General features: G+C 41.3%; 1 protein-coding gene across 5 annotated transcripts in view; it reads right to left on the reverse strand.

Annotated features, from left to right (window-relative positions):
• The window catches only part of rap1aa (RAP1A, member of RAS oncogene family a), a 181,746-nt gene that overhangs the window by 52,356 nt on the left and 105,165 nt on the right, over positions 1 to 24,225 (reverse strand). For all 5 annotated transcript variants that reach the window (XM_068057486.1, XM_068057485.1, XM_068057487.1 and 2 more), the window contains 3 exons: positions 21,511 to 21,598; positions 12,051 to 12,119; positions 3,581 to 3,637 (listed from right to left, as the gene is read on the reverse strand). In XM_068057486.1, the coding sequence (XP_067913587.1) occupies positions 3,581 to 3,637; positions 12,051 to 12,119; positions 21,511 to 21,567 (183 nt within the window). In that variant the 5' untranslated portion in view covers positions 21,568 to 21,598. The remainder of the gene's footprint in view (positions 1 to 3,580; positions 3,638 to 12,050; positions 12,120 to 21,510; positions 21,599 to 24,225) is intronic.

Consider the following 24,225-nt stretch of genomic DNA (forward strand, 5'->3'; position numbering starts at 1 on the left):
TCAAACAAAAATTTCATACATGGGCTGCACAAAACAAGAAATAAAATGCACTACAGAATTTTATGGAACAAAGTCAGTAGGCCATGTCTTTTGCTGGCCTGATTTTCTCTGCTAGACTGCCACTTCAGATAGATTTTGACCTTCATCGGAACTCAGCTGCAACCCAAATATCTAATCGCTTTTGATTATTTACTGGCATCATTCCATTGAGATTCTGCCATTTGTAGGAACAAGCAACTCTTTCAGCACCAGAATTTAAATCTATTTGAGTTTAGAACCAAATATTTTAAAGAAAAATTCACTAACTTATCATATCCCCAAGGTTTAGATTAGGAAAATTGTAACCCAATTCTACCATTGGGATTTAAACTCAAAAGTAAAAAATAAATTGAAATCTTTGGAAATACTGCACAGTGCAGAGGGGAAAGATTGCAGCAACTATTAAAGTTCACACAGAACTGGAATATGAGGGTTACTTTAAACTCTAGCAGGGGTCTTAAGTGATTACTTAGAAGGCATTTTGACTACAGAGGAAGCTTAAATGACTAGATTTATCACAACTTATTTACAGGATAAGAAAGACACTTGGGTGCTTGTTGGCCTCTTCACTATATTGCAGCACGTCAGAGTATCATCTGCAATACAACACAAGATAATTCCACTCGGGTATACATGGAAATTAATCATGCAGAGTATACTCTGCATTAATCAACAGATGCTTGAGAACTGGTTAGAAGCAGCCTCCAGTATTGTTTGTATGTTATGCAATCACTGTTGTGTAGCTGTATTCAAGCACTATAGGGCTCCATTGGGCAATATTTCACTAACTGGCTGCAAAGCTTTACCTGGACTCAGTTAGCCCTTTGCAAAACCAATCTTTCTCGAGATCCTCTCAAGTTGGTGAAAATTCTAATAATGTTCATTTCAATCCACAAAACAGCCACCTTGTGGGTATATTGTGCAAGTATGTCAAAGACTATAATGGAGTACAATGTGGGAAAGTGTGAACTTGCCCACTTTGGCTGGAAGAATAGAAAAGCAACATATTATTTAAATGGAGAGAAATTGCAAAACTCAGATGCAGAGGGATCTTGGTGTCCTAGTACACGAAACAGTTAGTATGACGGTACCGTAAATGATTAAGAAGGCAAATGCAAGGTTGTCATTTATTACAAGGAGAATGGAATATAAAAGTAGAGATGTTTTGCTACAATTGTACGGAGCATTGGTGAGACCACATCTAGAGTACTGTGTACAGTTTTGGTCTCCTTACTTAAGGATATAATTGCATTGGAAGCAGTTCAGAGAAGGTTCACTCGTTTGATTCCTGGGATGAGAGGGCTATCTTATGAGGAAAGGTTGGACAGGTTGGGTCTGTAATCACTGGAGTTTAGATAAGAAGCGATCTTATTGAAACATAAAAGATCTTGAGGGGACTTGGCAGGGTGGATGTTGAAAGGATGTTTCCCTTGTCGGAGAGACTAAAACTAGGGGACACTGTTTAAAAATAAGGTGTCTCCCATTTAAGACAGATGAGGAGAATTTTTTTTGAGGGTCACGAGTCTGTGGAATTCTCTTCCCCGGACAGCAGTGGAGGCAGGGCCATGGATGTTTCTAAGGCAGAGGTAAACAGATTCTTAACAAGGGAGTCAAAGGGAATCAGGGATAGACAGGAAACTGGAGTTGTGTCCACAAAGAGATCAGCCATGATCTTGTAGAATAGGCGGAGCAGGCTAGAGGGACCGAATGGCCTACTCCTGCTCCTAGTTCGTATATATGTACCAGCTAGCAATGCTGCTGAGCTATGCAGCACTTGTATGGCAAGGAGGAGCTTATAATGGGGATGAGGCAGGTAGTGCATGCATGGTAAGGAATCACTATGCTTCAAAGATAAAAGATCCAGGTATGGTAGTGTAGTGGTTTTGGTACTGGACAAGTAACTCACTTGTCATGAGTTTAAATCCCACAATGGCAAGTTATGAAACTTAATTCAATAATTCTGGTCATTTGAGGGCTAGCATCACAAAAGCTGCTGGATTGTTTCATAAACGCAATCAACTCATGAATATCTTTCCAGGACTTCCACTCTTGCCCATCTGACCTATATGTGACTCTAGGTGGATTCTTAATACCCTCAGGGAAATATTCATTTGCCAATTTTGCCCATATCCCCTCCCGTCGGCATCACAAAGGGAGCGTTCCCTCCGTGAAACCCTAGTCCACTCCTCCATTATTATCCCCAACACCTCGTCCCCTTCCCATGCAATCGCAGGAGGTGCAACACCTGCCCTTTTACGTCCTCTCTCCTCACTATCCAAGGCCCCAAGCACTCCTTTCAGTTGAAGCAGTGATTTACTTGTACTTCTTTCAATTTAGTATACTGTATTCGCTGCTCACAATGTGGTCTCCTCTACATTGGGGAGACCAAACGCAGATTGGATGACCACTTTGCGGAACACCTCCGCTCAGTCCGAAAGCGTGGCCCCGAGCTTCTGGTTGCTTGCCGTTTCAACACACCCCTCTGCTCTCATACCCGCATCTCTGTCCTAGGCTTGCTGCAGTGTTCCAGTGAACATCAACACAAGCTCGAGGAACAGCATCTCATTTACCTATTAGGCACGCTACAGCCTGACGGACTGAACATTTGAGTTCAATAATTTCAGAGCATGATGGGCCCTTTTTATTTTTAATTCTTTTTTTCTTTATTATTTGTTTATTTTATTTTAGTTTGTTTCATCATTTTCTTTTACCATATGCCTACCCACTGTTTTTTTCATGTTTGCGCTTTGCGCCAGGGCTGTTCATTTTTCTGTCAATTAACACCCTCTCTGCACTACCACTTTGTCTTTCAGCACACCATCATACCGTTTGCCTTTGCTCCATGACCTTCTGGTCAGTTATCCTCTGTGACCCTCTGTCCTATCAACACCTTGCCTTTTGTTATCTCTTGCCCCACCCCCGCTTTATTGGCTTAAAACCTACTACATTTCCATCATTTGCCAGTTCTGATGAAGGGTCACTGACCTGAAACGTTAACTCTGCTTCTCTCTCCACAGATGCTGCCAGACCTGCTGAGTATTTCCAGCATTTGTTTTTATTTCAGATTTCCAGCATCTGCAGTATTTTGCTTTTACTCTAAAGAATTCAAGTTAATCAAATCTGAAGATACAATTATCTGACCAAGTTTTTAAAGACGTAACCAGGTATTCACTGACAGATTACATCTTTACAGGGATATCTTGGAGGGGGTAAACCTCGTCACCAGAACAGAACTGAAGGAGGTTCCAAATTCGAAAGGCTAGATCATATTTCCAGATGCTGATGGACCTGTATATCCCTAGCATTTTCTTCCTTCATACCTATTCTCAGTTGGTAATAAGCTTCTTGATTAGAGAGGGAGAGGGGAGAAAAAAAAAAAGTCATGCAGAAGTTTTAACTATTGCCAAGGCTGTCATATTGACCAATTTATGTAAACTATTTTCTGATTATTCATGCAATGCTACAAGATGCAGTTTTATAAAAATGGTATTTCATGGTGGGCAGCTACTCAAAACTTATACAAAAAGGAAATATTTCTTACTGTTCCTGCTGTGTCGAGGATTTCAAGCATACACTGTTGGCAGTCTACTTCAACTTGCTGCAAAGAGAAAACAGAATATATCTTAAGCAAACCTATCCACGTTCAAATACTGCTGCAGCAATTTTAACAGTACCCGTTATGCATTCATAACCAAAATCCCTCAAAGGATTAGAAGATATGATGCCTGACTCTCACTGGCACCGATTGAAGATAGGAACAGGAGTAGATCATTTTTGAACCTACTCTACCAATCAGCTCATGGCTGACGCATGCCTCAACCCCATTTACCAGTCTTTGATTCTTAATCCCTAGACACCCTTGCTTGACAAACATCTGTTGATCTCAGCCTTGAAAATTTCAACTGGCCTCCAAAATGCAGCCTTTTTGGTAGAAGTGCATTCCAAATTTCCACGATTCCTTAGTGGGAGAGTGCCTCCTGATTTCACTCCAGAACAGCCCCTCTCTAATTTTAAGATAATGTCTCCTTGTTCTGGGATGCTCAAGATGAAGTGTTTTGGCACTGGGGAATGGAACAGTTTCCATTTTGAGCATCTAGTTCTAGTTTCAAATATTTGGGTCAAGTTAAATATGCATGGTTAGATAAATGTGCAACCTTTAGAAGAGCACCCATTACTGCACTGACTTTTTCTAGGTTCCACACCAGCCATCCTGATTATGTAATTTAGTTTCATTGGCAGAGGGGAGCTTTATGCTGTGCAGCAATACCTAGATTAACACTGCTAAATTTACTGTACATGAAACACTGAAAATAGCATGGGGACCTTTTTACACTGCGACAGGGCAGATTGCAGCAATATTGCACTGTTAATGATTATCCATAGCTTCTAGTTACAATAATTTCCAGATATCTCACTGTGGAAACTTTTTGCCTCTTAGTTCAGTGCCAGTTCATTGATCAAATCAATTATCAACTTAATCCAAATTTATTGAGAACTGTTTCACTTCTGCACAGTGAGTCAGAAATGAAAGCAATGAGCCCATGCTAAAGTCGATCAGATGACAACACAAAATGGGAAGTTTTAATATAGTCCACTGTTTTGGATTTACTTTTACACAGTTTCAACTGAAGTTATTAGGAAAAAAGGGAAGTAAGTATATGCAAGCTTTTAGAAAATTATATAGCGCCAAGCTTTTGGATCTAAAAAAACGGTCACCAGAGCTGAATCTGTAAGGTAATCAATTCCTGCTGCATTTCATTTTTTAAATTCAGCAGTATCAAAAGCAATAACTTTTGCTCTGACACTCCTGGAAGCGCCAACTTCAGCTGGAAGCTTCTGATACTTTGCATAAGCAACGCGTCACACATTATTGTAGACATTAGGCTTCAGGAGGCTTTGGGCCACAGTGGAAACCGCTGTAGAGCCTGATCCCACCCTCACTAAATTTCTGGCAGGTGCTGGATAATAATGAGGAATAGGAAGTAAAAGTCAGTTCAACCACCAGCTCAAACAAAATGGGACAGTTGGCTGATTGTTGGTATGACTTGAAACAGGAAGGGCCTGACTTGGCTCCCTGTATTAGAAATCGCCTCCAAGCAATTAAATTAAATGGTGGCACAGGATATGCATGCCAGTTAACAAGATAAAAAGATCCCTAGACCAAAATAAGGGAAGATAACGTTCCTTGCCCGTTTGAAATACAGTATGAGACAGCTAGGCACCATCTCCCCACCCAATATAAAGCATTTATTGGAGCAGTGAATGCTTAGTTGGCTATAACATTGGACCCTGTAATGCATTCAAGGAGAAGCTAGTTAAATACATGAGGGACAAAGGATTAGAAGATATGTTGATAGAAGATGGGTGGGAGGAAGCTCAAGCGAAGCATAAACAGACCAGCAGGGCCGAACAGCCTGTTTCTGTACTGTAAATTGCATATGATCTTGTGTAATTGAGAATGGTGTGCTTGAAAAACTGTAGGTCAAGTCCTTCACTCAAGCAGATTCTCAATTGCAATTTGCTGCACTCCTACTCACTTATTACTAATGACACCATAGATATATTTAGTTTTTTTTTTTAAATTTCAAATCCTGTACTGTTAAGCCTCTGCAGCCCAGCCTGCGCACTTATCTAGTAGAACACTGCATGACATCAATTATACTAAATTCAAATCAAATTGCCCTTCAATTAAAATTGAAGGGCGGTCAAACAAACAAATCATATTTTGGTACTGAAATGTTGCGAATGCAGCCTACATTACCCCACTCCTGAGCAGTTAAGGGCAACCCCCAGCTACCTCCCAATTTATACCCTGGGCTGTTTCTCATCTTATGCGTCAGAGCTCAATTTTGGAATCTGGGGGACAGGATTTTCAGCTAAGTGTACCTGACTGGAACGTCCACCAGAAATGCTGTCGAGGCTGGGGGTCAATTGAAAATTTCAAAACTGAAATTGATAGATTTAATAAAAACCTACAGCAGAGATGGAGACCATTCAGCCCATCTTGCCTGTGCTGACTCTTTAAAAGAGCAGTTATGCTTAATCTCACACGCCTGCTTTTTATTCATAGTTCTGTAAGATTAAATAGCTGTCCGACTCCCTTTTACAATTTACAGGATCAGCTTCCACGACCTTTTCAGGTAAAGCATTCCAGATCCTGACAACAGTGAGAAAAAGATTCTCATCTCTCCTCTAGATCCTTTGCCAATGATTTTGAATCTATGACCTCTAGTTAATGGACCCACTCACCAGAGGGAATAATTTTTCTCTTTCTGCTCTTTCCAAACCTATTTTGAAAGCCTCTATTAGGTCACCTCTTAACGTTCTCCATTCCAAGGAAAACAGTCCTAAACTTTTCCAACCTCTCCTCACAAAAGTCCACGGTAACATCTTGGTAAACTACCTCCCACCCTTTCTAAGCCTTTATATCTTACTTGAAGTGTAATGCCCAGAACTGTCCACAATACTCCAGCTGAGGCCTAACCAGTGATTTAAAAAGTTCTAGCATGATCCCTTTGCTTTTATATTCTATTCCTCTATTTATAAATCCATTTGCTTTTTAACCACCTTTGCAACTTGCTTTGCCACTTTTAAGGGCATGTATATGGACACCAAGGTCTCTCTGTTCATCTACACTTTTCAAAATCATGTCATTTATAGTATACTGTCTTTCCATTAGTTCTCCAAAAGTGCATCACTTCACACTTCTCCACATTGAACACCATCTGCTGTGCTTCTGCCCATTTCACCATCTTGTCTACATCATCCTGAAGCCTATAATTATCAGTAGCTATGACTTTGCCAAGTTTTATATCAACTGAAAACTTTATAATGCTTCTCCCCACACCAAGTCTAGGAATATTAAGGGTTATGGAACAAAGGCAGATAGATGGAAGAAACAGATCAGCCATGATTTAACTGAATGGAGGACATACATGCTTGAGGGGCTGACTGGCCTGCTCCTGTTGCTATGTTCACCACAATCAGCTTTTTAGATATAATCCAATATGTAGATGTGATAAACGGCTTTGCAAACAAACTGCATTTAATACAGTAACAGTATTTTTGGAGCACTGTATTTTAAAATGCAACACTGTTACACATTCACTTTCTTGAAGCTGACTAAGCTGAAAAAGTGTGGGCAGTGGAAAATCCTAATCTAAATAGCAAACTTTGGATGACTTAGCATTTTTGTAGTATGGAGATTGGGAGACCAGACCAGCAAGGAGAAAATTACAGATTACGAAGGTGATCAGGACTTGTAACTGATTCCTCAATAATGGAAGTCTAACACAAAAGCAAAATACTTTTGCTGGAATCTGAAATAAAAACAGAAAATGCTGCAAATACTCAGGTCATACTATACTTGCTTAAACCCGTTACATCGCCAACTTCTTCCAGTTGTTACAAAAGGTCATTGACCTGAAACGCTGTTTCTCGCTCCACAGATGCTCCAGCACTTCCTGTTTTTAATGCAAGGCTAAAGTAGGTTTAAATGGACAGGATGGATAGTAACGGAGAAATGAAGTCGAGGAGCATGCAGCAAAAAAAAAAAATTCAGATTTCAATATAAAAATACTTTAACAGTATTCAATCTATTCCTCATGATTTAGGAATGCTCATTTATTTTCTAAAAACTTTGCTTTTGTATTGTTTAGTGGTCGCCATATGTCCAGAAGACAAATGTAATGTTTAGGACTCTGATCCCACATGTAGAGCTCTTATTGGCCCAGTAATGCGTCCACATACACATACTGTCACCATTAACATACCCCATTTACACAAGTCCAGAGAAGCCGGTTTTCAATAGTTAAGGTTTAGGGACACAACCTCAGCACCCACTCCCATCAAGCAAAATGCTCACAGAGACATTGCTTTTTAACACTAAATCCAGGACAGAACACTAGTCAGCTTCACATCACTTACCTGGTCAGGTTATCTGAAGCCAGGTGCACAGAATCACAGCCCCAATATCAGGTTTATTTCTCAAAAGTGGCACTGAGCTAGGCTGGCTGTCAATCAGTACATTGGACTATTCAAAAATATATTTGGTCAGTTTTAGGGCAACACCCAACAGGGCACATTTATTGCACATTCTTAGTAGCTTCAAGATGGTGGTGGCGGCGAGACTTCCTTTTGAACTTCTACAGACCTTGAGGTAATGGTTCATCTATGATTGTGCTAGGTTCTCTAGCTAGCACAATTATGTAGCCCTGCCTGGTTCAGATTACAGAGTCTACAACACATAAATAAGCCATCTGGCCTAACTGGTCTATGCCTACATTTATGCTTCACACAATTCTCTTCCCACCAACTCTTCACCTAGCCTGATCAGCATACTCCATTTTTCCGCCTCATGTGCTTAAATAGCTTCCCTTAAATTTATCTATGCTATTTGCCTGAACTACCCCTTGCAGTTGCACATTCTACATTCTTTGGGTAATAAAGTTTCTCCTAAATACCCTATTGGATTTATTCGTGATTACCTTATTTTTTACAGCCTCTAGTTCTGGTCTCCCTCACAAGTGCAAACATGTTCTCCACATCTACCCCATCAAACCCTTTCATTATCCTAAAGACCCCTATATCATATCTCTCTCTAAGCATTCTCTCCTTTAGAGAAAAAAAAGAGTAGCAGCCTATTCAGTCTTCCCAGATAATTATAACTTCTCAGTTCTGCTATCATCCTTATGAATCTTACAGGTAGCAGATTATGAAGCAAACTACAGAGGGCTGATATCTTGTTTGTCAAGCAACTGCAGGAGGAGACTGCAGATTCTTCACAACAATTTACATTTAAACAGGCAGACAAATAGACAAGTGTATTCTTTCTTCGGCCTCCTTGTCACGAGAGACAATGGGTAAGCGCCTGGAGGTGGTCAGTGGTTTGTGGAGCAGCGCCTGGAGTAGCTATAAAGGCCAATTCTAGAGTGACAGATTCTTCCACAGGTGCTGCAGAAAAATTTGTTTGTCGGGGCTGTTACACAGTTGGCTCTCCCCTTGCACTTCTGTCTTTTTTTCTGCCAACTGCTAAGTCTCTTCGACTCGCCACACTTTAGCCCCCGCCTTTATGGCTGCCCGCCTGTTCTGGCGATCGCTGGCAACTGACTCCCACAACTTGTGATCAATGTCACAGGACTTCATGTCGCGTTTGCAGATGTCTTTAAAGCGGAGACATGGACGGCCGGTGGGTCTGATACCAGTGGCGACCTCGCTGTACAATGTGTCTTTGGGGATCCTGCCATCTTCCATGCGGCTCACATGGCCAAGCCATCTCAAGTGCCGCTGACTCAGTAGTGTGTATAAGCTGGGAATGTTGGCCACCTCGAGGACTTCGGTGTTGGAGATACGGTCCTGCCACCTGATGCCAAGTATTCTCCGGAGGTAGCGAAGATGGAATGAATTGAGACGTCACTCTTGGCTGACATACGTTGTCCAGGCCTCGCTGCTGATGGGCAAGGTACTGAGGACACAGGCTTGATACACTCGGACATTTGTGTTCTGTGTCAGTGCGCCATTTTCCCACACTCTCTTGGCCAGTCTGGACATAGCAGTGGAAACCTTTCCCATGTTGATTTCTGCATCTAGAGACAGGTTACTGGTGATAGTTGAGCTTAAGTAGGTGAACTCTTGAACCACTTCCAGAGTGTGGTCGCCAATATTGATGGATGGAGCATTTCTGACATCCTGTCCCATGATGTTCGTTTTCTTGAGGCTGATGGTTAGGCCAAATTCGTTGCAGGCAGCTGCAAAACTGTCGATGAGACTCTGCAGACACTCTTCAGTGTGAGATGTTAAAGCAGCATCATCAGCAAAGAGGAGTTCCCTGATGAGGACTTTCTGTACTTTGGACTTCGCTCTTAGACGGGCAAGGTTGAACAACCTGACCCCTGATCTTGTGTGGAGGAAAATTCCTTCTTCTGAAGACTTGAACGCATGTGAGAGCAGCAGGGAGAAGAAAATCCCAAACAGTGTGGGTGCGAGAACACAGCCCTGTTTCACGCCACTCAGGATAGGAAAGGGGTCTGATGAGGTGCCGCTATGCTGAATTGTGCCTTTCATATTGTCATGGAATGAGGTGATGATACTTAGTAGCTTTGGTGGACATCCGATCTTTTCTAGTAGTCTGAAGAGACCACGTCTGCTGACGAGGTCAAAGGCTTTGGTGAGATCAATGAAAGCAATGTAGAGGGGCATCTGTTGTTCGCGGCATTTCTCCTGTATCTGACGAAGGGAGAACAGCATGTCAATGGTTGATCTCTCTGCACGAAAGCCACACTGTGCCTCAGGGCAGACGCGCTCGGCCAGTTTCTGGAGCCTGTTTAAAGCGACTCGAGCAAAGACTTTCCCCACTATGCTGAGCAGGGAGATTCCATGGTAGTTGTTGTAGTCACCGCGGTCACCTTTGTTTTTAAGAGGGTGATGATATCGGCATCGCGCATGTCCTGTGGTACTGCTCCCTCGTCCCAGCACAGGCAAGGCAGTTCATGTAGTGCTGAGAGTATAGTAGGCTTGGCACTCGTGATTATTTCAGGGGTAATGCTGTCCTTCCCAGGGGCTTTTCCGCTGGCTAGAGAATCAATGGCATCACTGCGTTCCAATTTTGTTGGCTGTACGTCCAGCTCATCCATGACTGGTAGAGGCTGGGCTGCATTGAGGGCAGTCTCAGTGACAACATTCTCCCTGGAGTACAGTTCTAGGTAGTGCTCAACCCAGGGGTCCATTTGCTTGCGTTGGTCAGTGATTGTGTCCCCTGATTTAGATTTGAGGGGGGGGGGGGGGGGGGCGATCTTCTTGATGGTTGGCCCAAAAGCTCTCTTAATGCCATCATACATCCCTCTGATGTTTCCGGTGTTGGAGGCCAGCTGAATATGACTGCATAGGTGTTGCCAGTAGCTACATATCTCTCTCTATCATATATATATATCTCTAAGCATTCTCTCCTTTAGAGAAAGAAAAGAGTAGCAGCCTATTCAGTCTTCCCAGATAATTATAACCTCTCAGTTCTACTATCATCCTTATAAATCTTACAGGTAGCAGATTATGAAGCAAACTAGAGGGCTGATATCTTGTTTGTCAAGCAACTGCAGAAGGAGACTAGTCTTCACAACAATTTACATTTAAACAGGCAGACAAATAGACAAGTGTATTCACTCCACAATTATGCTAGAGCACACATTAAAGCATTCTCTGAAGATGATTCATGCCACTTTGTCTCAATTCTAGTCTGCAATATGTTAACCTAAGTTGCAGTTTTTATGAACTATGGCATAAAAGATGAGCACTACGTGTCAACTTTATAAAAAAAAAATCAGTAAAAGATCCACACCTTGCAGATATTCCATGGTTTAGACTAGGTTGTCCAATACATTAGCTACATTTGGCCAACTGGAAATCCAGATGTGGCTAATTGTATTTGGTTATCAAATTAAAAATGAGTGATTGACAGTCATTGGGCAGGTGATCTCAATACTCACATTTGCACTATGTATTTATTGTAATGGTACAAGATACAGAGGCCTCCCCAACCATTATGCTCACACAAGCTTATAGTTCCTCACCATTTAAAAAAATTCTGTTTTTCTATGCTTTGTGCCAAAATGAATAACCTCATGAGATGAGGAGAAACATTTTCACTTAGATGGTTGTGAACTTTTGGAATTCTCCAAACCAGAGCATTGTAGATGCTCAGTCGTTGAATACATTCAAGGCAGAGATCGATAGATTTTTGAACTCTAAGAAAATCAAAGGATTTGGGGATTGGGCAGAAAGTGGAGTTGAGATCAGAAGATGATCCATAATATTGAATGGCAGATGAACTGACAAGCCTGCACCTGCTCCTATTTATGTCCTTATACTATGAGTCACATTAAAAAGCAAACAGCCATCTCAGTAACTCAAAGCTTATGGAATGTTTTTGTCTATGTGGAAAGGCTATGTACACACATATACCAATACCACCCACCTGCCTTTTCCCACACCAGCCTCCAACCAACCTCATTAAATCTCACCTTTCTGTAGGAGTCTTCTATTGTTGGGTCATACTTTTCAACAAATATTCCCTGGACAAACTGTACAGTCTGAAAGAGAAAATACAAAATATATCAGTAAACATTCACTAATAATCTACAAAATACTAGTTTCACCCCAGCTGGAGTTCTGGGCACTACATTTTAGGAAGGGCATGAAGACTTGAGAGAGTACAGAAAAGATTCACTAGAATGGTTTTAGGGCTCAGGAATTACGGCGACATGGAAAGACTCCAAATGTTGAGATTGCTCTCAGTTGAGAAGGCCAAGAGGAAATTTGATAGGTTTTAAAAAAAAATTATGAAGGTTTTAGACAGAGCAAATAGAGAAACTATTTTCAATAGCTGAAGGATTGCTAACTAGAGAGCACAGATTTATGATTGACAAGAGCCAGAGGAGATGTGAGGAGGAACTTTTTAATGCTATTAGTTAGGATTCAGAATGCACTGCCTGATAAGGTGGTGGAAACAGATTCAATAGTATCTTTCAAAAGGGAATTGGGATGAACGCTTGAAGGAGAAGATTGGATGGAATTGGAAGGGGAATGAGACTACCTGGACTACTTTCGGAAAGAGCAGATACAGAATTAATGAGCTTAACATCCTCTTTGTGCTGTATTATTCTGGGATTCTATTCAGAATGTCCTGCAGGGGTAGGACAAAAATGGGGAGAAAAAGCACAAGACTGAAATGTTTAAGCTGCCGGGCCAAGAGCACAAAACAATATACACCTAACACTGCAGCTTCAGAGACATATGAAGGGCGGCACAGTGGCGCAGTGGTTAGCACTGCAGACTCACAGCTCCAGGGACCCGGGTTCAATTCTGGGTACTGCCTGTGTGGAGTTTGCAAGTTCTCCGTGTCTGCGTGGGTTTTCTCCGGGTGCTCCGGTTTCCTCCCACAAGCCAAAAGACTTGCAGGTTGATAGGTAAATTGGCCATTATAAATTGTCACTAGTATAGGTAGGTGGTAGGGAAATATAGGGACAGGTGGGGATGTTTGGTAGGAATATGGGATTAGTGTAGGATTAGTATAAATGGGTGGTTGATGGTCGGCACAGACTCGGTGGGCCGAAGGGCCTGTTTCAGTGCTGTATCTCTAATCTAATCATGTCTACCTAGTACCACAGGTGAATGGCAAACAGGACATATTAATAACCACTATTTCATGGTTACAAAAATTAAAACAGAAGTCATGGACACAACTGCTAGAACCAAAATCCATGAAAAGACAAAGGTCAAAACTTTATGCAGCTTGCATGTGGTGTTTTGTATCGATTATGTTCATTATTGTAGTGGCTTGTAAACTCCAGCTGAGGTTTATTTATATATTGCTTTATAAAACACACCACTGGTTTGGGAACCACAGCATTGAGCACCTGATAATTGAGCATTACCAATGACAAAATACTGATTTTACTTTAAACAAAAATGACATTTGCCAGGTAGGGGTGAAATCTTTAAAATGAATAAATTTGTATTAGGATGAAGAATGGCTGCAGGGAAGCTACAATAGACTGTTACAATGTTTTATAAGAATTTTAAAAAGTATGGTAATCTTAAAGATTAAACACACTGGCCTAAGCTTCCTTACGAGAATGATGAGTTAACCCAATATGTTCATGTCAGAAAATCTAAACCACTAATTACAACTGTAATGGGTTGCAAACACGAGTCACAAACTACTCAAAATTCTTACCAAGGGGAATGAGTGTTTTTTTTTAAAAAGTGATTCTCAGCTATGAAAAAGTTATAAATTAAAAAGAACAATGCTGGAAACAGTCGGTCAATCAGCATCTGTGGAGAGAGGTAGTTAACCTTTATAGGCCAATGATCAGGAGATAGATCTGAATGAGTCAGGGAAGTGAAGAAACTGCTTTTTGTTTTATGTAAAGTTCTAATCAATTAACAATTCAATAAAAATTTAATTCTGCAAATGTGGGCCATTCTGTTGCCTCAGATAGCAAGGTAGAGGGTGAACCAATTTAATTTTTGTGGTTAAATGGCAGACTCTCCAGGAGCTGTGTTTTATTGTATCCAGCAAAGTTGAAACACGTGGAATAAAAGGGAAAGTGGCAGAATGAATATGAAGTTGGCTGAATAACAGGAAAGAGTGTAGTGAATGACTGCTTTTTTTGAACTGGGGGAAGATATGCAGTGAGGTTCCCCAAGGATCGTTACCAGGACCACTGCTTTTCTTGATGTATATTAATGATCTACACTTGGGTGCACAAGGCACAATTTCAAAACTTCCAAACTTGGAAGTACTGCGAACCATGAGAAGGATAGTGAAGACAAGCTGGCAGAATCAGCAGACATGCAGCAAATGAAATTTAATGCAGAGAAGTGTGAAGTGATGTATTTTGGTAGGAAAAACAAGGAGAGGCAAGATAAAATGAGTACAATTCTGAAGGTGCACAAATCGTTGAAGAGATGAAGAAAGTGATTAAAAAGGCACACGGGATCTGGCCTTTATAGATAGAAGCACAGATTACAAAAACACGGAAGTTATTAAGAACCTTTATAAAACACTACTGCGGTCTCAAATGGAATATTTTTTTCCAATTCTGGGAACCACATTTTTAGGAAGGATGGGAAGTATTTAGAGAATGAGAGGAAAAGATTTACAAGAATGACTCCAAGGATGAGGGACATCAGTTACATGGATAGATTAAAGAAGCTTGGATTGTTCCTTAGACGAGAAGGTCGGGAGATTGTTTGATAGAGATATTCAAAATCATGAGGGCTCTGGACAGAGTAGATAGAGAGAAACTGTCCCCATTTGCAGAAGTGTCGAGGACCAGAAGACTCCAATTTAAAGTGAATGGCAAAAGCAACAACAAGAAGAGCTTTTTTTTTAATGCAGCAAGTAGTCAGGATCTGGAATGCACTGCCTGAGTGTGTGGTGGAGGCAAACTCAATTGTGACATTCCAGAGAATTGGATAAGCAACTGAAAAAAAAAATTGCAGGGCTACAGGGAAAAGTCAGGGGAGCAGAACGGAGTTGCTCTTGGAAAGCTGGCATGAATACAATGGGCCGAATGTCTGCCTCCTGTGCTGTAACCATTCTGATTCTGTACTGCTGCTCTTTTCTAGGTCACTGTAGAGCTGCCCTATTTTTTGCAGCAATAAAAATTGTGTCCTGCACGAGTGACAAAATCAGCACACACAAAAAAAGACTAAGCAGCAATGAAACAAGCAGGAGCGAGACCTGCAGGGGTATGCTGCTTCAGATGTCAGACTGCCTGTAGTTTCAATACAAGGCCTCAGTACAAGTGCAAATATGGAATTATTCCAAAACGATAGGAGTAATATTAATCACCAGGATCTGTAAAGATGCTTCAAAAGCCAACAAGGCTGAATACACATTCAAAGGCCAGGAAAATTAAAGAAAAGCTGATCTCATAACACCAGAACAAGAGATGGTAGGGTCAGTGTTGACAGGTGACCAAAGATATGTGCAATGAAGTTTGACTAACTTATACAGCACTGAATACAAGAATATTTTGTTCAGCTCACTTCCATATCAGCAGCAGCACCACAGATAAAGTAACATTCACAATATTTAGAGTACAGTTGCCAACTTATGTAAAATTGAATGGAATCGGAGCAATTTGGTGCTTAAGATAGTTACACTCTAGAATGCAATGAAGGTTAAAACAATGCACATCAGGCACCGAGAACCCATTAGGCAAATAGAGTTGATCGTTAAAACTATGATTCACACCTGCTTTCATGCTGCAACTGTTGATGTTTGCAAACGGATGCCCGACCAGCTGTTGATGCAGCATGTACAAAACCAAATGCTACTAACAACCACTGCCTGGACGTTCTCAGCAATCTAGGCTACAACAATATTCTTTAAAATATTTTTAGCTGAGGCACCCAGGACATGTGGCAGATCAGGGGGCAGGGCATTGAATCATAATTGGGCTGCCCCAGTGAAGTTTCAATTTATTCACAGTGAAGACATGATAGTTTTTAGAATATCAAAATAAATAAGCCAAACTGGAGCCTTAAAAGATTTTCATGATTAAACCCTACTTGGATTGTATTGGAGTAGTTTACAAACTGGGTCTGCATCCTTGTCCTCCAACAAGGTATGGTTGGGGAGATTATGCAGAGCAACTGAGAAATAGCAACCATAAGTCAGGCTTAAAGTGGAGAAGGGGAAGAGTACATCTGAGATTCTAAACTTTAGGAAACATTTTGAAGGACTGAAGAGGGCACGAAGGCTGGAATAGATCATATTGTTAGAAAATACAAAGTACTCATAGATGGCGGAGTACCTCAAAGAAAGCAAAGTGGGCAACAAGACAAGCAATGTGGCAGCTAAAAGCCAAAAAAGCATTAACCTGACCAAGGGAAAGTCAGTGTACAAAGGATAGCAACACTTCATTCCCAATGCAGAGGTAGAATTTTCCAGTTGAGATGAGGAGCCATTAAGAAATTACAAAGAGGTGGCTCATAGGCTGGCGACCACAAGCACTTAGGCTGCATACAATAAGGACATTGCAGTCGGGTAAAAAAAAAACACATCAAGCTTATCCTGGCAGGTATCACTAGGGAATCACTAAAAACGGGCCATGAAGCGTGATGATTGGAGAATGGTGAAGAGAATTAGTGTTGCAACTGCAAGCCAGTGATGTTATGTGGTTAAGTAGAATAATTAAGGGCACCCTGAAGGAAAGAATATCAGACAGAAACTGCTTCTACTCAACATAGCGACCGCTTCTTCAATGCAGGAATCAATAAACAAAAGCCAATAATGACAACAGAACTGGAGCAGAGGTCCCCAACTCTTAATTAATTTGCAGTTTAGGTAAAAAGCAGAAACAATTTTATATTATATAATATAATAGCCCTTACTATACTGACATGTTTCTAATCAAAACAGTCAACACAAATATTATAATCCTTGGCACAGTTGAGGACTGTCACAATTTGTGGATTAAAAAAACATTTAGAAATCCAATAATTTATGTATCAAATGAATTGTGAGCTTTATGTTGACAGCAAAAGAAGTGGAGGAAGATAAATCACTGGGAGAAAATATTCACATTTAATTATGTAGAGACAAAGGCCTTGGACATATTTCAGTTACTGATCAAACTGTTCAATTTGGAAGGTTCAATGATGAACTTTATCAAATTCAACTAAATGAAACATCTCAGGAAAGCTAAATGAATATGACTGTAAGCCATACTATCATGCCTCAAGAACAGTTTAGTTCGTTCTTTTAACATTTTCAGCTTATTAGCTTAACGGGTAATAAAACTTCAAGAATTAACAAATTTACACTTATGGAGCATTTTACGTCCTCAGAATATGCAAAAGCATTTTACATCTGAAGAATTTTTGAAGTGCAATCACTTAAAGAAATAAGTAGCAGTCAATTTGACAAAGCAAGTTCCACAAACGGCAATGAAACAAATGGCTAACCTGTTTTGGTGATTTTGTCTGAAGAATGAACATTGGCCAGGACATTAGGACAACTTACTTCTCTTTCAATAACATCTACCCGAGCTGACAAGTCATTTATAAAACATTACATACGAATTAGGAGGAGTAGGCCACTCGACCCTGCTCTGCCCATTCAATAAGTTCATGACTGACCTGATTACTCCACATTTCCAACTATCCCCAATAACCTTACACCCCCTTGCACGGATGCACACTTAAAAACAGGCACATGTGCAACTGCAGCATTAATTGAATTTCAAGTTACAGTAATACTTTCAAGTCATTGGTTATATAAGAATATTGCCTTGTGAATGCATTACTTCAGATAAGGCATACATTAAGACAGTTACAGCAGCCGTTGAAAGGCGGATTCAAATCAGTGTGCTGTCAAAAGACTACGGGGCAGAGTTGTGTCTTGGGCAGTAACGCAGAACAGATGGTATCAGCTTGGCCGTCCCTTATATTCAGTTCTATTAACTACAATCAGGCATTTTGTATAATGGGCAGCTAACCTGATACTGCTGTCTAAGACAGATTTCTACTAATACCTGTTCCCCTTCAATCCCTTCTTAGCAAGATTAGCAAGAGAACTGCACCTGACTATAGTGCGTCTGGTCAAGGTAGTTGGAAACAAACAAAAAAAAAGGCAGGGTCCCAGGTTCCGATCACTATCCAGTTACTTTAGCCAGAAGTGTATGGATGAAGCTGAGTGAAGAGAGTGACTCAATTATGGAACTCCTCACTGCCCTTTCTCAAATCAATAGGTTTTTTAAAACATGCAGCATCACCCAATCAGTTCTTTAGTACATGCTCATCTATGCTTTTCAACCATGGGATGCTCAATTGAAAAGGCAATTGCCGTTTTTCCTCCCAGTAAATTAAATACACAGATAAAGCAACTTTTATTCCTCCTGCCCAAACACTCACCATCCCTTAAGCTCACATTCCTTACAATTATAGAAAACTAGTATCCCTCCACTACCTTGCTGTAGCGGCCAATCATCTGAAAGCCTTGTCATTGGGTTTCAGCAGACCAGTTAACTGTTGGAGCCATCATACTAGACATTTTATATTCACTCAAGATCCATTTACGAACATGTACTTCTAATGGGGGTACCAGGATAGTCATCAGAAGCAGGGAGCTGGACGATTTCTTTTTCACGTCCCTAGACCAGACCAAGTGTAGGGATCAACTGAGTGAAGCAAAGCCCAGAGATCTATATGTTTTGTACAACTTATCTGCATTTGCCCGCAAGCTAGTGGAGGAGCCTACCAAGACCTGGTTTTGCTTATGTTACAATTCCAATAAAGGTGGGCAATTTCCTGAGTTCAGCTGACTTGCTCACTGCACAGTTGGGTGTCAGTTTATAAAACACACCCTGTTTCCATCATGTGGCAACAGGTCCATGGTGTGGGGGGGAGCTAACAGCTCATGTCCAAAAGAATTTGCAGAACTGCATAGTACTTTTTAGAAAATGGAATTGCTTCGTATGAACAGCGAGACAGACGGTGCCTGCGATTTTCCTGTTTATTAAAATCACATGCTAGCAAGCAGACAATGTGCATTTATATCACGTCTTTAGTGTAATGTTCCTTTGTTTAAGAAGGGTAGCAAGGATAATCCAGGAAATTATAGGCCGGTGAGCCTTACGTCAGTGGTAGGGAAAGTATTTGAGAGGATTTTTCGGGACAGGATTTACTCCCACTTGGAAATAAATGGACTTATTAGCGAGAGGCAGCAAGGTTTTGTGAAGGGGACGTCGTGTCTCACTAATTTGATTGAGTTTTTTGAGGAAGTGACGAAGATGATTGATGAAGGAAGGGCAGTGGATGTTATCTATATGGACTTCAGTAAAGCCTTTGACAAGGTCCCTCATGGCAGACTGATACAAAAGGTGAAGTCACATGGGATCAGAGGGGAGCTGGCAAGATGGAAACAGAACTGGCTCGGTCATAGAAGAGAGAGGGTAGCAGTGGAAGGGTGCTTTTCTGAATGGAGGGATGTGACTAGAGGTGTTCCGCAGGGATCAGTGCTGGGACCTTTGCTGATTGTAGTTTTTATAAATGATTTGGAGGAAAATGTAGCTGGTCTGATTAGTAAGTTTGCAGACGACACAAAGGTTGGTGGAGTTGCGGACAGTGATGAGGATTGTCAGAGGATACGGCAGGATATAGATCGGTTGGAGACTTGGGCGGAGAAATGGCAGATGGAGTTTAATCCGGACAAATGTGAGGCAATGCATTTTGGAAGGTCTAATGCAGGTGGGAAGTATACAGTAAATGGCAGAACCCTCAGGAGTATTGACAGGCAGAGAGATCTAGGCGTACAGGTCCACAGGTCACTGAAAGTGGCAACGCAGGTGGATAAGGTAGTCAAGAAAGCATACAGCATGCTTGCCTTCATCGGTCGGGCATACAGTATAAAAATTGGCAAGTCATGCTGCAGCTGTACAGAAACTTAGTTAGGCCACAGTTAGAATATTGCGTGCAATTCTGGTCGCCACACTACCAGAAGGACGTGGAGGCTTTGGAGAGGGTACAGAAGAGGCTTACCAGGTTGTTGCCTGGTCTGGAGGGCATTAGCTATGAGGAGATGTTGGATAAACTCGGATTGTTTTCACTGGAACGACGGAGGTGGAGGGGCGACATGATAGAGGTTTACAAAGTTATAAGCGGCATGGACAGAGTGGATAGTCAGAAGCTTTTCCCAGGGTGGAAGAGTCAGTTACTAGGGGACATAGGTTTAAGTTGAGAGGGGCAAAGTTTAGAGGGGATGTGCGAGGCAAGTTCTTTACACAGTGGGTGGTGAGTGCCTGGAACTTGTTGCCGGGGGAGGTGGTGGAAGCACGTACCATAGAGACGTTTAAGAGGCATCTTGACAAATACATGAATAGGATGGGAATAGAGGGATACGGACCCCAGAAGTGCAGAAGGTTTTAGTTTAGGCAGGCATCAAGATCGGCACAGGTTTGGAGGGCCAAATGGCCTGTTCCTGTGCTGTACTGTTCTTTGTTCTTTTTCTTTGTAATAAAATGTCCCAAGGCTCTTCACAAGAGAATTGGCAATGTCATTTGTGACTTGTCAGATTTTAAGACAGGTGACCAAACGCTTGGCCAAAGAGGTAGGTTTTCAGGAGGAGAGAGGGGGTTAGAGGGGCAGATGTTTTGGGAAGAAATTCCAGAACTTGAGGCCCAGGCAGCTGAAATCACATCTGGCAATGGTGCAGCAATAAAAATTGGGGCTGAGCAAGGAGGCCAGAATTGGAGGAATGCAAAGATCTCATAGTTGTAGAGATGGAGGAGGTTACAGATAGGAAGATGCAAGGCTATGGTGAGATTTGAAACAGCAAGAATTGTTTTTTTTAAAAAAAGTGTTGCCGGAACAGGAGCCAATAATAGGTCAGCAAGCACAGATGAATGGGACTTGGTGCAAATTAGGACACAGGCAGCAGAAATTTGGACGAGCTCAAATTGGGAGTGGAAAGTAAGAGGCATGGACATGGATAGAAACATAGAAAATAGGAGGACGCCATTCGGCCCTTCGAGCCTGCTTAGCCATTCATTATGATCATGGTTGATCATCCAACTCAGTAGCCTGCTCCCGCTTTCGCCCCATACCCTTTGATCCCTTCAGACCCAAGAGCTATATCTAATTCCTTGAAAACAAACAATGTTTTGGCCTCAACTGCTTTCTGTTGATGAGGGCTTCAGCATAAAGATGGGCTGAGGCAGAGGAAGAAAAAGACAGCAGATATTATGGAGGTCCAAGTAGGTGGTCTTGGTGATGGAGAGGACATGTTCAGAAACTCAGCTCGGAGCCACTGGTTCTGTGAGCAAGCAAAATCACTCCAGTTTCACTCAAAGCAACATCATTGAATATCTGAAATGTTAGTTTTCAATAATCCCATTTACATTGAGTACAGTATATTACAACTATAAAAAGGAATATTGAGCTACCATTAGTGCTTTTATTGATACTCACCAGCGCAGACTTCCCCACACCTCCTGAACCGAGGACGACCAATTTGTATTCGCGCATCCTGTGACGTTCTTAAACAGCGTCACTATCTCTATGACAAAAAAGATACAACCCCATTTAAAAACAAAAATGCAATCTACAAAACTCTTATTAGCTTGGCAATCATCTGAACTTGCCAGTATTACTGACAAGCTGTTGCACAAGCCAGGTTTTTGAACACAATCTGATTTTAATCCACCAAAAACAAAAGTTATTACTTTCCACATCTTTAACAAAGCCCAGTGAATGTTTCATGTAGAGGAAGAAAAATATGCCTACAGTGACAATCCCGGATACCTGCCTATGAGGTTATTCCTTTATGCTTCCGTATGGCAGAGCAACAGTCACTTGATCCTAACAATGCTGCAATGTCAAGCAGAACAGCATGCTTGATAAAATGGAGGCCACCACCTCACTACAAGCACCTGAGGCTGAATAGATGAAACTACAAACAGTGAAGACAGGCTGCCCCAGAACTCAAATCAGATCAACCATGCCAGACGTACTAGGCTGCTGCATCAGCCATGCTTACGCACCACGTTCAACATTCACACTGGTGCGAAATGACTAGCCATCCTTAAAAAGCCAGCAGACTCTGCAATAAGCAATTCTGAATTGCATGTTACTGAAATGAAAATCAATTGCGGGGTGGGGGAGGCTGAACATAAAGATGCAAAAAAACCTATTCACCCAAATATCCTGTCCTTAAGAGATATTTCAAGCTATACAGCTATAGAAAATCTTATGTACTTTATCCCCTACAGGCAGATCACTTATAATTACATGCAGCATTGTCGAATCACATAACAGCTCACACACATCCCACATAATGTAGCATTTATGCACAAGTACTAACATATCCAAGGAACAAACATCCCCCAAGTTCAAGTTATGGTCAGTAAAAGAATGTGAAGAACATTGTTCATCTCAGTTCCTTCCCAGAACAGCATCTGCTCATATATAGCAATGCTATAATGGTGCTAGTACATCTCTTATTAAAATCTCTTTCCCGTCACCTGACCGCACCCTGATCTTGCATCTTGTTAAAAAAACACTCTTCCTGTCCCATCTTATGAGAGCCCACATCAAGAACTGGCAGCCATAATCGCCAGTGTAACAGAAGATAAAACTCAAAGAATCTACTCTGCACGTGCCTGCTCTGAAAGAGCATAATTCACTGCTTTAAAGGTTTTAAAATAATCGAACAGTCTTGACGCCACAAAAATATGCTTCTAGACCCAATGGTGTCATTACATTTCATGAACACACTGGTAAGAATCCATTACATCAAAGAAATACTTAGATCAATACATTGGAAGGGATTAAAGAAAAAACACAGCAAGTTGTTGCATTCTGGAATGCACTGCCTGAAAGGGAGGTGGAAGCAGGTGCAATAGCAACCTTCAAAAGAGAAGTGTATAACTATGAGAAGGAAATATATGCAGGACTATGGGGGGGTGCAGGGAAGAGAGGAGTGGGTCTAATTGGATAGCTCTTTCAAAAGAGCCAGAACAGGCCAAACAGTCTCTTTTTGTGCTGTGCAGTTCATGTAACTCAAGCCATCAACTCAAACTTCAACTATCAGCAACTGACTTGTAATCCCTCATGCCACACAACTCCAAATACTCTCCAGATAACTCAAGCTATATGAATAAAAAATCTATAACTGCTTTTAGCTTCAAATGAAAATGGCAAAGACATTTGACATGCCCATTATCCTGCAGTGAAATCCCAATGACTTTTAAATCAGTATAGTAAAATTAGTGATAGTGTTGCTATGTTACAACAAAGCAATTAAACTAGGTCACTTCTCAATCATGCCTTGTTTTATAAATAGAAGCTTCATCACACTATAATTTACTGACAGCCTCAGTACGCTGATCAATACCAGCTCACACTTTTGAGGTAAATCATTTTTCACACTGGTCTATCAGAAGTGAAAGTTGACCGACATGTAAAAGATTTTGCACAAATTTGAAACTTATGCACTTATCCTTCAAAATAGCAAGCCCTTTTTTTTTTAATAGAGATACAGCACTGAAACAGGCCCTTCGGCCCACCGAGTATGTGCCGACCATCAACCACCCATTTATACTAATCCTACACTAATTAATCCCACATTCCTACCATATCCCCACCTGTCCCTATATTCCCCTACCACCTACCTACACTAGGGGCAATTTATAATGGCCAATTTACCTATCAACCTGCAAGTCTTTGGTGGTGGGAGGAAACTGGAGCACCCAGCGAAAACCCACGCAGGCACAGGGAGAACTTGCAAACTCCGCACAGGCAGTACCCAGAATTGAACCCGGGTTGCTGGAGCTGTGAGGCAGCGGTGCTAACCACTGCGCCACCTATAAATTCATCTGTGAAACAGGTAAAAAATTATGCCGGAGCAAAGTGTACAATAAAATGGTATTGATAGCAAAACTATGCATTACAATCCTTTTAACAGTAGCAACTTGACTATCAAAACTTTAAAGTTTGGAATTTTGCATGAAACAAATGGTTCTCAAATTTATTTACTTGCACTCCATCAGGTTAGTATATATCTGGTTCTTTGTTTCCTGTACATTACTTAATGGATGCTTATTCTACAAATGACTTTGCAGAATTTGTACCAGCCATTTGATATGCTCAAAATCACTTCCAAGGCTTGAATGCAATAATCTGCCA

This window comes from Heterodontus francisci, chromosome 25 (genome assembly GCF_036365525.1).
Source record: "Heterodontus francisci isolate sHetFra1 chromosome 25, sHetFra1.hap1, whole genome shotgun sequence".
Classification (NCBI taxonomy): domain Eukaryota; kingdom Metazoa; phylum Chordata; class Chondrichthyes; order Heterodontiformes; family Heterodontidae; genus Heterodontus; species Heterodontus francisci.